Source organism: Loxodonta africana, chromosome 10 (genome assembly GCF_030014295.1).
Source record: "Loxodonta africana isolate mLoxAfr1 chromosome 10, mLoxAfr1.hap2, whole genome shotgun sequence".
NCBI lineage: Eukaryota > Metazoa > Chordata > Mammalia > Proboscidea > Elephantidae > Loxodonta > Loxodonta africana.
In genome coordinates, this window is record NC_087351.1 from 117,472,410 (window position 1) to 117,487,890 (window position 15,481).

The 15,481-nt window shown below is 45.0% G+C and overlaps 1 protein-coding gene across 22 annotated transcripts in view; it reads left to right on the top strand.

Moving 5' to 3' along the window:
* Positions 1–15,481, top strand: part of KLC1 (kinesin light chain 1) — an 87,269-nt gene that overhangs the window by 27,523 nt on the left and 44,265 nt on the right. For all 22 annotated transcript variants that reach the window (XM_064293040.1, XM_010588858.3, XM_010588859.2 and 19 more), the window contains 3 exons: positions 1,826–2,056; positions 5,750–5,828; positions 6,320–6,545. In XM_064293040.1, coding sequence (XP_064149110.1) covers positions 1,826–2,056; positions 5,750–5,828; positions 6,320–6,545 — 536 coding nt within the window. The remainder of the gene's footprint in view (positions 1–1,825; positions 2,057–5,749; positions 5,829–6,319; positions 6,546–15,481) is intronic.

The following is a 15,481-nucleotide window of genomic DNA, read 5'->3' on the forward strand; positions in this document are numbered from 1 at the left end:
GTGGGTGTTGGCTGGCAGCTGGGAGTCTCAGTGGTTCCCTGTCGTGCTAGAAGCATAGATGAAAAAACTGGGAACATCTAATTTTTTTTTTTTTTCCCCTTAATAACTTTTGGAAGCTGCCGGCTCTGCCAGCTTATCTTAGGTAAAATTAAACACGCTAAATTTTAACGTCTTTCTTAGTCTTGTTCTGCTATAGTGATTGAGTGATACAGAATGGGGGCTCTCTCTGGGTTACTGATTTCTGCTTTCATAAACGAAATGATTCTTTACCAAGGTGGCCTTCCACACCCTAACTTTAGAGTTCTTCATCCAAACTGTGTTGCCCGTGCTAATGTAGGACTTGGTCTGGTTGGTGTGGATCTGAGGTGCTGATGTAGGACTTGAACTTGGTCTGGGTACCCTGAATCTAAGGTGCTGATGTAGGACTTGAACTGGGTCTGGTTACTGTGGATCTAAGGTGCCGATGTAGGACTTGAACTTGGTGTGGGCACTGTGAATCTAAGGTGTTGATATAGGACTTGAACTTGGTCTGGTTGGTGTGGATTTAAGGTGCTGATGTAGGACTTGAACTTGGTCTGGGCACTGTGAATCTAAGGTGCTGATATAGGACTTGAACTTGGTCTGGTTGGTGTGGATTTAAGGTGCTGATGTAGGACTTGAACTTGGTCTGGGTACTGTGGATGTAAGGTGCTGATATAGGACTTGAACTTGGTCTGGTTGGTGTGGATTTAAGGTGCTGATGTAGGACTTGAACTTGGTCTGGGTACTGTGGATGTAAGGTGCTGATATAGGACTTGAACTTGGTCTGGTTGGTGTGGATTTAAGGTGCTGATGTAGGACTTGAACTTGGTCTGGGTACTGTGGATGTAAGGTGCTGATATAGGACTTGAACTTGGTCTGGTTGGTGTGGATGTAAGGTGCTGATGTAGGACTTGAACCTGGTCTGGTTACTGTGGATCTAAGGTCTGAGGTAAGACTTGAACTTGGCCTGGTTACTTGAATCTACTTTTTCTCATGTTGAAAAGGAACATGAACTTCCTTCTGAGTTTGGCAGATAGTAGGACTAAGAAAGAAAGAAGCAAAAACCCCACTTTGTGGAGTTTCAGGTTTTAAAACTGGGACAATAATAAAGAGGGAACATGATCTAAGGTGAGGAGAGATTGAAGCCATCCAGCTTTTCCCCCAGCCTGTCTGCTCTTGTACTCCTAGGAACTTGCTTATGGCCTTAGGCAGGTCTATTCCTGAAACTAATGAGCTTGCAGGCAGAGCACAGCTAACCCTGGGTTTATGGCGTAGACACGAGCTAGTGAATATGATCCTACTCTTAGCTGGAGCTCAGAGCTCCCTTCCCTTACCTTGCAACACTGGAGGTGTGTATGCCCACTCTTCTCCACTCCACCAGCCCCTCTGCGCACGCACACGGGGTCTATGTCCGCATGTCTCTCACACACACAAGGTGTTCTCCCTTATCGTTTCCAAGAATTATGTTGGGAGCCTCTAGGTAGAAAGTAAAAATACATAGCCCCCCTCAGAAGAGTAGCTGTGTGTGCACTGCCACTCCAACCAAGATGCTCTCAGGTAAGAAGAACTGACTGTAGAATTCTTGTGGGTGTTCTGAGTCTATATGGTATTCTTTGTCATGCCCCGTATGTAGCCTGTGGCGGAAGGGTAGAAATAGAACTAAATGGCAAATTGAGCTCTGTGTACATTGGAGAAAATACCTGCTCGTGTCGACTTAGAGTTAAAACCAAAGACGGCTTGAGTGGATGGGAGGTGCTGTTTGTTGGGTGCTGGAGGACAGAGTTGACGCGTGTCTGTCGTGCAGGTGATGATGGCTCTGTCCAATCACCTGAATGCTGTGGAGTCGGAGAAGCAGAAGCTGCGTGCCCAGGTCCGCCGTCTGTGCCAGGAGAATCAGTGGCTGCGGGACGAGCTGGCCAACACCCAGCAGAAATTACAGAAGAGTGAACAGTCCGTGGCCCAGCTGGAGGAGGAGAAGAAACACCTGGAATTCATGAATCAGTTAAAAAAATACGACGATGACATCTCTCCATCTGTAAGTGGTTCTGTCATGAGTTAGGCATTGACGCTTACTATGTTGTGTTCAGTAGGTTATTTTGGTAAAGCTGTGGATCTGTTCTTGTCCCCTCTGGTGCTGTGTTTAGCAAGACCAAGGATGGTGGGTCTTGGACTTGAGTCCCTTACACTGTGTCCCTGGGCAGGTCCCGTAAGTTCTCTTTGCCTTAATCTTTTCCTTTGTGGCTTTTGGAATAACCCAAAAAACCCAAACCCCTTGTCGTCAAGTTGATTCTGACTTACAGCAACCCTATAGGACAGAGTAGAATTGCCCCATAGGGTTTCCAAGGAGCAGCTGGTAGATTCAAACTGCCAGCCTTTTGGTTAGCTTTCAAATTCTTAACCACTTCGCACTAGGCCTCCGGCTTTGAGAATAACGGTCAGAAAATGTGAAAATTCTTGTAACTCTTAAGGCACAACACAGAAACAAGTCGCCTCCTGTTTCCTCAGTGAGACCCTGCCTTGCCGAGCCCGCGGCAGTCTGGTTCCACCCCGTCACCCTGCTCAGCTCGTTTCCTTCTGCATTGCTAGCCCCAGCTGCCTGCAACTCAAGCTCCGCGCTGACCTCTGCGGCTTTTGGGGCTCTCAATCTTGACTTTCTCCCGGTTCTGCTGCTGCCTTTCTCCTGGTCCTTCTCGGCTCCTCTGCTAGCTTACCTTTCTGTTCCTGCAGTGCTGCGCTCCCGGGGATTTTATTTTTTTCTTTTTCTATCAGCTCTCTTTACGTGTTAGTCCCATTCTTGGCTGTTTTTCATCTACTATTTATTTCTGATTCAGTTAACTTCTTTTTAACATAAACTTTATTTTGGAATAATTTTAGATTCACAGAAAAGTTGCGAAGAGACTAAGGAGAACTCTTGCGTGCCCTTCATCCAATTTTTTTCAGTGTTAACATCTTATATGACTAAGAAATCTACATTGGTACTTTCCAAAAAGAACAAAATAAACTAAACTCATTGCTGTCAGTGCTCACAGTGACCCTATAGGATAGAGTAGAACTGCCCCATAGGGCTTCCAAGGGGCTGGTGGATTCTAACTGCTGACCTCTCAGTTAGCAGCCTGAGCTCTTAACCACTGTACCACTAGGGCATCCGTTGGTGCATTACTAGTAACTAAAAACTATAGACTTTATTCAGATCCTACCAGTCCTTCCACTGGTGTCCTTTTTCTGTTCCAGGATCCAGTCCAGGATCCCATCCTTGCATTTAGAGCTAACAGTGTCTTAATGCCTGCATCATGCCAGGCGTGTGCACACACATAGCCAGCATGCCTGAGAGCTCGCTGCCTGCCTCCCGCATGAGCGCACACACAGCCAACATGCCCGTGAGCTCGCTGTCTGCCTCCTCGTGTGCACACACACAGCTGGCAAGCCCGTGACCTTGCCGTCTGCCTCCTCGTGCGCACACACATAGCTAGAACGGCCATGAGCTCGCCGTCGGCCTCCCTCGTGCGCACACACAGCCGGCGTGCCTGTCCACTCACTGTCTGCCTCCCTCAACCTGAGGCTGTCGGGTTACTTGTGCTCGGCACCATCGAGCCTGCACGTACTCTGTCATGTTTACATCTCCTCTGGGTCAGGGACAGTTAAATGCTTTGGTTCAAAAGACACACTGCTAGAGGCTGCTTTGGGATTGAGAATATGGGAAATGTTGGTGCCAGCCAGTGGTTTACCTGGGCCACATGACAATATATGTGAAGGGAAAACTGAATTCTAGGCAGGGACCTTTTGTATATTTATTTTATTGTGCTTTAATTGAAAGTTTATGAATCAAGTCAGTCTCTCCTACAAAAACCTATATACACCTTGCTATGTACTCCTAGTTGCTCTCCCTCTAATGGGACAGTGTACTCCTCCTCTCCACCCTGTATTTCCTGTGTCCATTCAGCCAGCTCCTGTCCCCCTCTGCCTGCTCATCTCGCTTCCAGACAGGAGCTGCCCACATAGGGCAGAGACCTTCTAAGTTTTTATTTTGAAAGATGTTAGACTTGTAGAAAAGATGCAATGAGCTGACTCTCCCTGCTTTGAGAGTATGAGTGTTTTTCTTGAGCCGTGTTGGGGTGGGCGGCACCCCTGTCCCAGGCTCCTGCAGCTTCTCATGTTTCTTTCAGCCTGCCTTTCCCAAGGCTGAGGGCGATACCCTACAGAATCCCAGCAGCGGCGTCATGTTCAGGAAATGCCTGTCCAGAGGACACTTCCTCTGCTGTGGAGCCTGTATGCGTTCCGTCTCCTCAGCAGTGTTCTTCTACCACTTTTTTTTTTCTCTCAGGACCAGGCTCAGGACGCAGACAGCGTGCAGCTGTCGTGTCTCTTAGTCGTCTCTGATCTGGAGCAGGCCTTTGTTTCTCACGATGTCCGCGCTTTTGAAGAGTACAGGCGGTTGTTTATAGATCATTTCTCAATTTGGGTTTTTGTCCCTGGTGGTGCAATGGTTAAGCGCCCAGCTGCTGATCAAAAGAAAAGTTGGTGGTCCAAACCCCCCCAGCGGCTCTGTGGCAGAAGGACCTGGCTCTCTGCTGCCGTAAAGATTTCAGCCAGGAAAACCTTGTGGGCAGTTTGACTCTGTCACAGGAGATTGCCATGAGTCAGAACCAACTTGACGGCCCCCAGTAACAGTGTTTGTTTATGAGTATTTCACACTGTGCATCCAGCCCAGAGTATCCTAAAAGCGGGATTGTGCCCTCCTTGGTCATCCCCTCCAGAGGCAAACCCGTTCATCCGCCCCATTTTTACCTGGTTAGGCTGCTTGATTTCTCTAATGCGTGGTTAGTATTTTTGCCTAATCAGCAGTCTGGGGGGAGATGGGAGTCAGAGACTTGAGGCTAGAAGGTGGGAGCTGCTCTCAGGGGTTGTCTCAGTGGCCTAGGGCTGTAGTAACAAGTTACTACAACGTGGGTGGCTCTAGAACAGAAATTTATTGCCTGGAGGCTGGAGCCCGGATTCAGGGTGTCAGCAGGGCCATGCTCTCCCTGTCGGAGCTTTTGGGGAAGAGGTTTCCTTATCTCTCTCAGCTCCTGGTAGCCCTGGCGCTCCTCAGCTTGTAAGAGAATTCTCACATGCTGTCTTCCCTGCATGCCTCTTTCTCCCTGTCCTCTTTTGTAAGACACCACTCAGAAGGGATTGCCGTTAGGACTGTCCTACTTCCCTGTGATTGCTCTAACAGGTAGCATCTGCATAGGAAACATTTCCAAATAAGTTCACATTCACCAGAGCAGGGGTTAGGGCTCCAGTGTGTCTTTTTGGGGAGCACAGTTCAATCTGTACAGGTGCCGTGTGGTTGGTAGGCAGGGTGAAGGGGGTGCGGGCAGAGGAGGGGCGTGTAGCCCCTCTGTTGCTACAGCGATCATAAAAGCGCCATTTTAACCTGCTGTTAGGTATTTGGTTTCCAGTTCAGATTTTATCTCAGGAGGGAGTTTCACTGCTGTCCTTGAACCCCCTCAGCCTAGAGGCGAATAACCTGAGGCATAAAGTGGATGACGCTCCGTGTCCTGTGTCACGCCTCCTGAGTTCTGGCTGACGGATAAGCCAGATGTGGATGAGCCTATATTTTATCCTAAAAACTGACTTTTTTCCTAAAATCTTCAATTAGAATGAATTTTATACTAAGCATCTTTAGCAGAGGAGTTACCGTACTTGTTAGACTTCATGGGTTGCCCTGGGTCTGTCTGTCTTATAGGAGGACAGAGACACTGATTCCACGAAGGAGCCTCTGGATGACCTTTTCCCGAATGACGAGGATGACCCCGGCCAAGGCAGTGAGTGATGCATGGCGGCCTTTGGTGTCGTTGTGTCAGACAGAAGGACCTCTCCCCTTGGGGTGTAACAGTCAGCCTTAATGGGAGCACACGTCCATGGCCTTTTGTCTTACAGATGCACTGAGTTTATTTACACCTTGTCTCTTTCCCAAAAGAATAGGCAGCAGTTTTTGCTTTTGGGGATGTCGACTGTTAGGCCAGACCCTAGGAAACGGCTGTGCCGGGACAGCTTGGACGTGATTTGTGCTGTTCTGGCAGAGTGAAGGTCAACATAACTTTTTTGGTTAGTTTTCTTGGTACTGAGAGAAATTTTATTGCCCTCTCCCCTGACAAGTTACTGTATTATCCAGCTTGCTTAAGGAGTCCTGGGAAAAGAGCATAGGGAGCAAGTGTGGACTTGAACAAAAGCTAGAGAGGACAGTGTCGGATGATGTGCTTCTCCTGCGTAGTTTTCCTTAAAAACGCACTCGACGTAAACTTGTCTCTTGCAGTCCAGCAGCAGCACAGCAGTGCGGCGGCTGCTGCCCAGCAGGGCGGCTACGAGATCCCGGCACGGCTGCGCACCCTGCATAACCTCGTCATCCAGTACGCATCGCAGGGCCGTTACGAAGTCGCCGTGCCCCTCTGCAAGCAGGCCCTGGAGGACCTGGAGAAGACCTCTGGCCACGACCACCCAGACGTGGCCACGATGCTGAACATCCTGGCTCTGGTGTACAGGTAGTGTGTCTTCATTTTCATCCCCTTAGTTTACCTTTCATGAACTTGCCCCTTGAAATACATTTTAGAAGCCTGTATAAACTCCTTTTCTAGCCATATCCACTTCTCTTCAAACATTTAACTTTCGTGAACTTGCCCCTTGAAATACATTTCAGAAGCTTGTATAAACCCCTTTTCTAGCCTTATCCACTTCTCTTCAAACATCCAGGGGTTAAATTTAAAATATTTAGTAAGCTCTTTGGGAAGGAGCCCTGGTGGGTCAGTGGTTAAGAGCTTGGCTGCTAACCAAAAGGTTGGCAGTTTGAATCCACCAGCCACTCCTTGGAAATCTTATGGACAGTTCTACTGTGTCCTATAGGGTCAGTGTGAGTCGGAATTGATTCAGCAACAATGGGTTTGGTTGGTTTCTACGGCAAGGACATCGCCCAGTGGGAACACACCCGGGCTGTGACCACTCAGCCTTTCTAGAAGAAGCCCGTGTTGCAGCCTTCACTCTGGCTGGACTAAATGATTGTGATTCTCCCACAAGTCTCCACCTCAGGTTTCTCCTGCCTCCAGTGTCCCCTGCTCATGCCTCTCAGTGTCCTCCCTGCCCGTCAAGGGCTCTGTTAGCTTGCTGTCCTGTTTGAACCCAGGTTCCCCATGTCCTTTGCCCTGTAGTGATTCCACACCTTTTCCTTCTTCCTCATTATGCTTGACCGTGGGTTGTTTGGGTTCTGTTATCTCTCCTTTCGGAATATCTATTCCTCAAAGGTGAGGACCAGGCGGGCTTCACTGCCTGGAGTAATCTACACATCCTGTTATGCTAGCGTGTTGCCCTACACTTAGAAGCTCCTGACAAACCTGCCGAATGGAGTGGACTGCCTGTGCCCCTTGTGCACTGGGAGGTGATCCATTGGAGGAGGGCACCCCCTGTCGGTCCTTTGGCCAGCATGTTGCTGCGCTAACCCGCACAGAGTGGGTCAGGGTGAATAGGCCCTGGGAGGAGGGGACCTGGACAGGAGCCAGCAGAATTTGTTTGCCTGAGGCTGCTCCACTTTCATGGGTTTCAGTTAACTGCTTTATTTTTCTTCATTGGCTTGGCTCTTCCAATTCAACAAATGAGTTTTTTTTTTTTAATTTTTTTATTGTGCTTTAAGTGAAAGTTTACAAATCAAGTCAGTCTCTCATACAAAAATTTATACACACCTTGCTATATGCTCCTAATTGCTCTGCTCTTAATGAGACAGCACACTCCTTCCCTCCACCCTCTCATTTCGTGTCCATTCGGCCAGCTTCTGATCCTGTCCGCCCTCCCATCTCCCCTCCAGACAGGAGATGCCAACATAGCCTGATGTGTCTACTTGATCCAGGAAGCTCACTCTTTACCAGCATCATTTTCTATCCCATAGTCCAGTCTAATGCCTGTCTGAAGAGTTGACTCTGGGAATGGTTCCTGTCTTGGGCTAACAGAAGGTCTGGGGACCCTGACCTCCAGGGTCCTTTTAGTCTCAGTCAGACCATTAAGTCTGGACTTTTTACGACAAGTCGAGGTCTGCATCCCACTGCTCTCCTGCTCCGTCAGGGGTTCTTTGTTGTGTTCCCTGTCAGAGCAGTCATCGGTTATAGCCAGGCACCGTCTAGTTCTTCTCGTCTCAGGCTGATGTAGTCTCTGGTTTATGTGGCCCTTTCTGTCTCTTGGGCTCGTAATTAACCTTGTGTCTTTGGTGCTCTTCATTCTCCTTTGATCCAGGTAGGTTGAGACTCATTGATGTATCTTAGATGACCGCTTGCTAGCGTTTAAGACCCCAGACACCACTCTTCAAAGTGGGATGCAGAATGTTTTCTTAATAGATTTTTTGATGCCAGTTGGCCTAGATGTCCCCTGAAACCGTGGTACCCAAACCCCTGCCCCTGCTATGCTGGCCTTCAAAGCATTCAGTATATTCAGGAAACTTCTTTGCTTTTGGTTTAGTCCAGTTGTGCTGACCTCCCTGTATTGAGTGTTCTTCGCTTCCCTTCACCTAAAGTAGTTCTTATCTACTATCTAATTAGTAAATACCCCTCTCCCGCCCTCCCTCCCTCCCCCATCTCATAACCACAAAAGGATGTGTTCTTCTCAGTTTAAACTGTTTCTCAAGATCTTATAATAGCGGTCTTATACAATATTTGTCCTTTTGCAGCTGACTGATTTCACTCAGCATAATGCCTTCCAGGTTCCTCCATGTTACGAAATGTTTCACAGATTCCTCACTGTTCTTTATCGATGCTTAGTATTCCATTGTGTGAATATACCATAATTTATTTATCCATTCATCTGTTGATGGGCACCTTGGTTGCTTTCATCTTTTTGCTGTTGTAAACAGAGCTGCAGTAAACATGGGTGTGCATATATTTGTTCGTGTAAAGGCTCTTGTTTCTCTAGGGTACATTCCGAGGAGTGGGATTGCTGGATTGAATGGTAGTTCTATTTCTAGCTTTTTAAGGTAGTGCCAAATCGATTTCCAAAGTGGTTGTACCATTTGACATTCCCACCAGCAGTGTAGAAGTGTTCCATTATCTCCACAGCCTCTCCAACATTTATTATTTTGTGTTTTTTGGATTAGTGCCAGCCTTGTTCGGGTGAGATGGAATCTCATTGTAGTTTTGATTTGCATTTCTCTAATGGCTAATGATCGTTAGCATTTCCTCATGTATCTGATAGGTACCTGAATGTCTTCTTTAGTGAAGTGTCTATTCATATCTTTTGCCCATTTTTTAATTGGGTTATTTGTCTTTTTGTAGTTGAGTTTTTGCAGTATCGTGTAGCTTTTAGAGATCAGAAGCTGATGGGAAATGTCACAGCCAAAGTCTTTTTCCCAGTCTGTAGGTAGTCTTTTTACTCTTTTGGTGAAGTCTTTGGATGAGCATAGGTGTTTGATTTTTAGGAGCTCCCAGTTATCTAGTTTCTCTTCTGCGTTGTTAGTAGTGTTTTGTGTACTGTTCATGACATATATTAGGGCTTCTAGCGTTGTCCCTATTTTTTCTCCATGATCTTTATTATTTTAGATTTTATATTTAGGTCTTTGATCCAGTTTGACCTCATTTTTGTGCATAGTGTGAGGTATGGGTCTTGTTTCATTTTTTTGCAGGTGGATATCCAGTTATGCCAGCACCGTTTGTTAAAGAGACTGTCTTTTCCCCGTTTAACTGTTTTGGGGCCTTTGTCAAATATCAGCTGCTCATATGTGGATGGATTTATGTCTGGATTCTCACTTCTGTTCCATTGGTCTATGTATCTGTTGTTGTACCAGTACCAGGCTGTTTTGACTACTTTGGCGGTATAATAGGTTCTAAAATCAAGTAGAGTGAGGCCTCCCACTTTGTTCCTCCTTTTCAGTAATGCTTTGCTTATCCGGGACCTCTTTCCTTTCCATGTGAAGTTGGTGATTTGTTTCTCCATCTCATTAAAAAATGTCGTTGGAATTTAGATTGGAACTGCATTGTATCTATCGATGGCTTTTGGCAGAATAGACGTTTTTAATCAAGTGTTCCTATCCATGAGCAAGGTATGTTCTTCCACTTATGTAAGTCTCTTTTGGTTTCTTGCAGAAGTGTATTGTAGTTTTCTTTGTATAGGCATTTTACGTCTCTGGTAAGATTTATTCGTAAGTATTTTATCTTCTTGGGGGCTACTGTAAATGGCATTGATTTGGTGATTTCCTCTTTGATGTTCTTTTTGCTGGTGTAGAGGAATCCAGTTGATTTTTGATGTTTATATTGTATCCTGATACTCTGCTGAACTCTTCTATTAGTTTCAGTAGTTTTCTTGAGAATTCTTTAGGGTTTTCTGTGTATAAGATCATGTCATCTGCAAATAGAGATACTTTCACTTCTTCCTTACAGATCTGAATGCTTTTTATTTCTTTATCTAGCCTAATTGCTATGGCTAGGACCTCCAGCATAATGTTAAATAAGATCAGTGATAAAGGACATCCTTGTCTGGTTCCGGATCTCAAAAGGGATGCTTTCAGACTCTCTCCATTTAGGGTGATGTTGGCTGTTGGCTTTGTATAAATGCCCTTTATTACGTTGAGGAATTTTCCTTCTATTCCTATTTTGCTGAGAGTCTTTTTCAAGAATGGGTGTTGAACCTTGTTAAATGCCTCTTTTCTGCATCAATTGATAAAATCATGTGATTCTTGTCTTTTGTTTTATTTATGTGGTGGATTACATTAATTGTTTTTCTAATGTTGAACCATCCCTGCATCCAAAACAAAAAGCAAACCTACTGCCATTGAGTCAATTCTGACTCATAGCAACCCTATAGGACAGAGTACAGCTGCCTCATAGAGTTTCCAAGGAGCGCCTGGCAGATTCGAACTGCCGACCTCTTGGTTAGCAGCCATGGCACTTACCCACTACGCCACCAGGGTTTCCTATCCCTGCATACCTGGTATGAATCCCACTTGGTCATGGTGAGTTATTTTTTTGATATGTTGTTGAATTCTATTGTGTAGAGTTTTCTTGAGGATTTTTGCATCTAAGTTCATGAGGAGATATAGTCTGTAATTTTATTTATTTATTTATTTATTTATTTTTAATGAACTTTTATTAAGCTTCAAGTGAACGTTTACAAATCCAGTCTGTCACATGTAAGTTTACATACATCTTACTCTGTACTCCCACTTGCTCTCCCCCTCTTGAGTCAGCCCTTTCAGTCTCTCCTTTCGTGACAATTTTGCCGGCTTCCCTCTCTCTCTATCTTCCCATCCCCCCTCCAGACAAGAGTTGCCAACACAATCTCAAGTGTCCACCTGATATAATTAGCTCACTCTTCATTAGCGTCTCTCTCCCACCCGCTGACCAGTCCCTTTCATGTCTGATGAGTTGTCTTCGGGGATGGTTCCTGTCCTGTGCCAACAGAAGGTCTGGGGTCCATGGCCACCGGGATTCCTCTAGTCTCAGTCAGACCATTAAGTTTGGTCTTTTTATGAGAATTTGGGGTCTGCATCCCACTGATCTCCTGATCCCTCAGGGGTCCTCTGCTGTGCTCCCTGTCAGGGCAGTCATCAATTGTGGCCGGGCACCAACTAGTTCTTCTGGTCTCAGGATGATGTAGGTCTCTGGTTCATGTGGCCCTTTCTGTCTCTTGGGCTCTTAGTTGTCGTGTGGCCTTGGTGTTCTTCATTTTCCTTTGCTCCAGGTGGGTTGAGACCAATTGATGCATCTTAGATGGCCGCTTGTTAGCATTTAAGACCCCAGGCGCCACATTTCAAAGTGGGATGCAGAATGATTTCATAATAGAATTATTTTGCCAATTGACTTAGAAGTCCCCGCAAACCATGTTCCCCAGACCCCCGCCCTTGCTCCGCTGACCTTTGAAGCATTCATTTTATCCCGGAAACTTCTTTGCTTTTGGTCCAGTCCAGTTGAGCTGACCTTCCATGTATTGTGTGTTGTCTTTCCCTTCACCTAAAGCAGTTCTTATCTACTGATTAATCAATAAAAAAAACCCTCTCCCACCCTCCCTCCCTCGCCGCCTCGTAACCACAAAAGTATGTGTTCTTCTCAGGTTTACTATTTCTCAAGATCTTATAAAAGTGGTCTTATACAATATTTGTCCTTTTGCCTCTGACTAATTTTGCTCAGCATAATGCCTTCCCGGTTCCTCCATGCTATGAAATGTTTCACAGATGCGTCACTGTTCTTTATCGATGCGTAGTATTCCATTGTGTGAATATACCATAATTTATTTAACGATTCATCTGTTGATGGGCACCTTGGTTGCTTCCAACTTTTTGCTATTGTAAATAGAGCTGCAATAAACATGGGTGTGCATATATCTGTTTGTGTGAAGGCTCTTGTATCTCTAGGGTATATTCCGAGGAGTGGGATTTCTGGGTTGTATGGTAGTTCTATTTCTAAGTGTTTAAGATAACGCCAGATAGATTTCCAAAGTGGTTGTACCATTTGACATTCCCACCAGCAGTGTATGAGAGTTCCAATCTCTCCGCAGCCTCTCCAACATTTATTATTTTGTGTTTTTTGGATTAACGCTGGTTTTGGTATTGGGGATATGCTTGCTTCATAGAATGAGTTTGGGAGTATTCCTTCTTTTTCTGTGCTCTGAGATACCTTTAGTAGTAGTGGCGTTAACTCTTCTCTGAAAGTTTGGTAGAACTATGCAGTAAAACCATCTGGGCCAGAGCTTTTTTTTTGTGTGTGTGTGAGTTTTTTGTTTACCTTTTCAGTCTCTTTTGTTATGGGTCTATTTAGCTGTTCTACCTCTGTTTACCCCCACCTGTCTGTCACTTTGTCGTAGTGTGGGGGCTTGTGTGTTGCTGTGATGCTGGAAGCTATGCCACCGGTATTCAGATATCAGCAGGGTCACCCATGGAGGACAGGTTTCAGCTGAGCTTCCAGACTAAGACTAGGAAGAAGGACCTGGCAGACTACTTCTGAAAAGCATTAGCCAGTGAAAACCTTATGAATAGCAGCAGAACATTGTCTGATACATTGCTGGAAGATGAGCCCCCCAGGTCGGAAGGCACTGAAAAGATGACTGGGGAAGAGCTGGATCCTTAAAGTAGAGTCGACGTTAATGACGTGGATGGAGTACAGCTTTCCGGACCTTCATTTGCTGATGTGGCATGACTCAAAATGAGAAGAAACAGCTGCAAACATCCATTAATAATCAGAATCTGAAATGTACAAAGGAAAATTGGAAATTATCAAAAATGAAATGGAACACATAAACATCGATATTCTAGGCATTAGCGAACTGAAATGGACTGGTATTGGTCATTTTGAATCGGACAGTCGTATGGTCTACTATGCTGGGAATGACAGCTTGAAGAGGAATGGTGTTGCATTCATCGTCAAAAAGAACGTTTCAAGATTTATCCTGAAGTACAGCGCTGTCAGTGATAGGATAATATCTATATGGCTACAAGGAATACCAGTTAATACGACTATTATTCAAATACACGCACCAACCAGTAGGCCAAAGATGAAGAAATAGAAGATTTTTATCACCTGAGGGTCGCTATGAGTCGGAATCGACTCGACGGCACTGGGTTTTCTGGGTTGTTGCAGCCTGAAATTGATCAAACAAGCAATCAAGATGCAGTGATAATTATTGATGATTGGAATGTGGAAGCTGGAAACGAAGAAGGATCAGTAGCTGGAAAATACGGCCTTGATGATGGAAACAATGCCGGAGATCAAATGATAGAATTTTGCAAGACCAACGACTTCTTCATTGCAAATTCCTTCTTTCACCAACATAAACGGTGACTGTACACATGGATCTTGCCAGAGGGAACATACAGAAATCAAATTGACTACGTCTGTGGAAAGAGAGAATGGAAAAAGCTCGATATCATCAGTCAGAAACAGGCCAGGGGCTGACTGTGGAACAGACCATCGATTGCTCATATGCAAGTTCAAGCTGAAATTGAAGAAAATGAGAGCAAGTCCACGAGAACCAAAATATGACCTTGAGTATATTCCACCTGAATTTAGAGACCATCTGAAGAATAGATTTGATGCATTGAACACTAGTGACCGAAGACCAGATGAGTTGTGGAATGACATCAAGGATATCATACATGAAGAAAGCAAGAGGTCACTGAAAAAACAGGAAAGAAAGAAAAGACCAAGATGGATGTCAGAGGAGGCTCTGAATCTTGTTCTTGAGCGTCGAGCAGCTAAAGCAAAAGGAAGAATCAATGAAGAAAAAGAACTGAAGAAAAGATTTGAAAGGGCCTCTTGAGAAGACAAAGTATTATAATGACACGTGCAAAGAGCTGGAGATGGAAAACCAAAAGGGAAGAACTGTAGAAAAAATTCAAGCCTTGAGTTGCAATAGTGAAGGATTCTATGGGGAAAATATTAAAGGACACAGGAAGCATCAAAAGAAGATGGAAGGAATACACAGAGTCGTTATACCAAAAAGAATTAGTTGATATTCAACCATTTCAAGAGGTGGCATATGATCAGGAACCGATGGTATTGAAGGAAGAAGTCCAAGCTGCTCTGAAGGTATTGTCGAAAAACAAGGCTTCAGGAATTGATGGAATATCAATTGAGATGTTTCAACAAACAGATGCAGCATTGGAGGTGCTCACTGCTCTATGCCAAGAAATATGGAAGACAGCTTCCTGGCCAACTGACTGGAAGAGATCCATATTTATGCCTATTCCCAAGAAAGGTGATCCAACCAAATGTGGAAATTATAGAACAATATTATTAATATCATAGGCAAGCACAATTTTGCTGAAGATCATTCGAAAATGGCTGCAGCAGTATATCAACAGGGAACTGCCAGAAATTCAGGTTGATTTCGGACGATGACGTGGAACCAGGGATATCACTGCTAATGTCAGGTGGATCCTGGCTGAAAGCAGAGAATACCAGAAGGAGGTTTACCTGTGTTTTATTGACTACGAAAGGCATTCGACTGTGTGGATCATAATAAACTACGGATAACATTGCGAAGAATGGGAATTTCAGAACACTTACTTGCGCTCCTGAGGAACCTGTACATAGATCGAGGCAGTTGTTCAGACAGAACAAGGGGATACTGCATGGTTTAAAGTCAGGAAAGGTGTGCGTCAGGGTTGTATTCTTTCACCATACCTATTTAATCTGTATGCTGAACAAATAATCCGGGAATTTGGACTAAATGAAGAAGAACAGGGCATTAGGATTGGAGGGAGACAACCTGCGTTATGCAGATGACACAACCTTGCTTGCTGGAAGTGAAGAGGACTTGAAGCACTTACTAATGAAGATCGAAGACCACAGCCTTCAGTATGGACTGCACCTCAACATAAAGCAAAAATCCTCACAACTGGACCAATGAGAAACATCACGATAAACGGAGAAAAGATTGAAGTTGTCAAGGATTTCATTTTACTTGGATCCACAATCATCAGCCATGAAAGCAGCTGTCAAGAAATCAAAAGACGCAT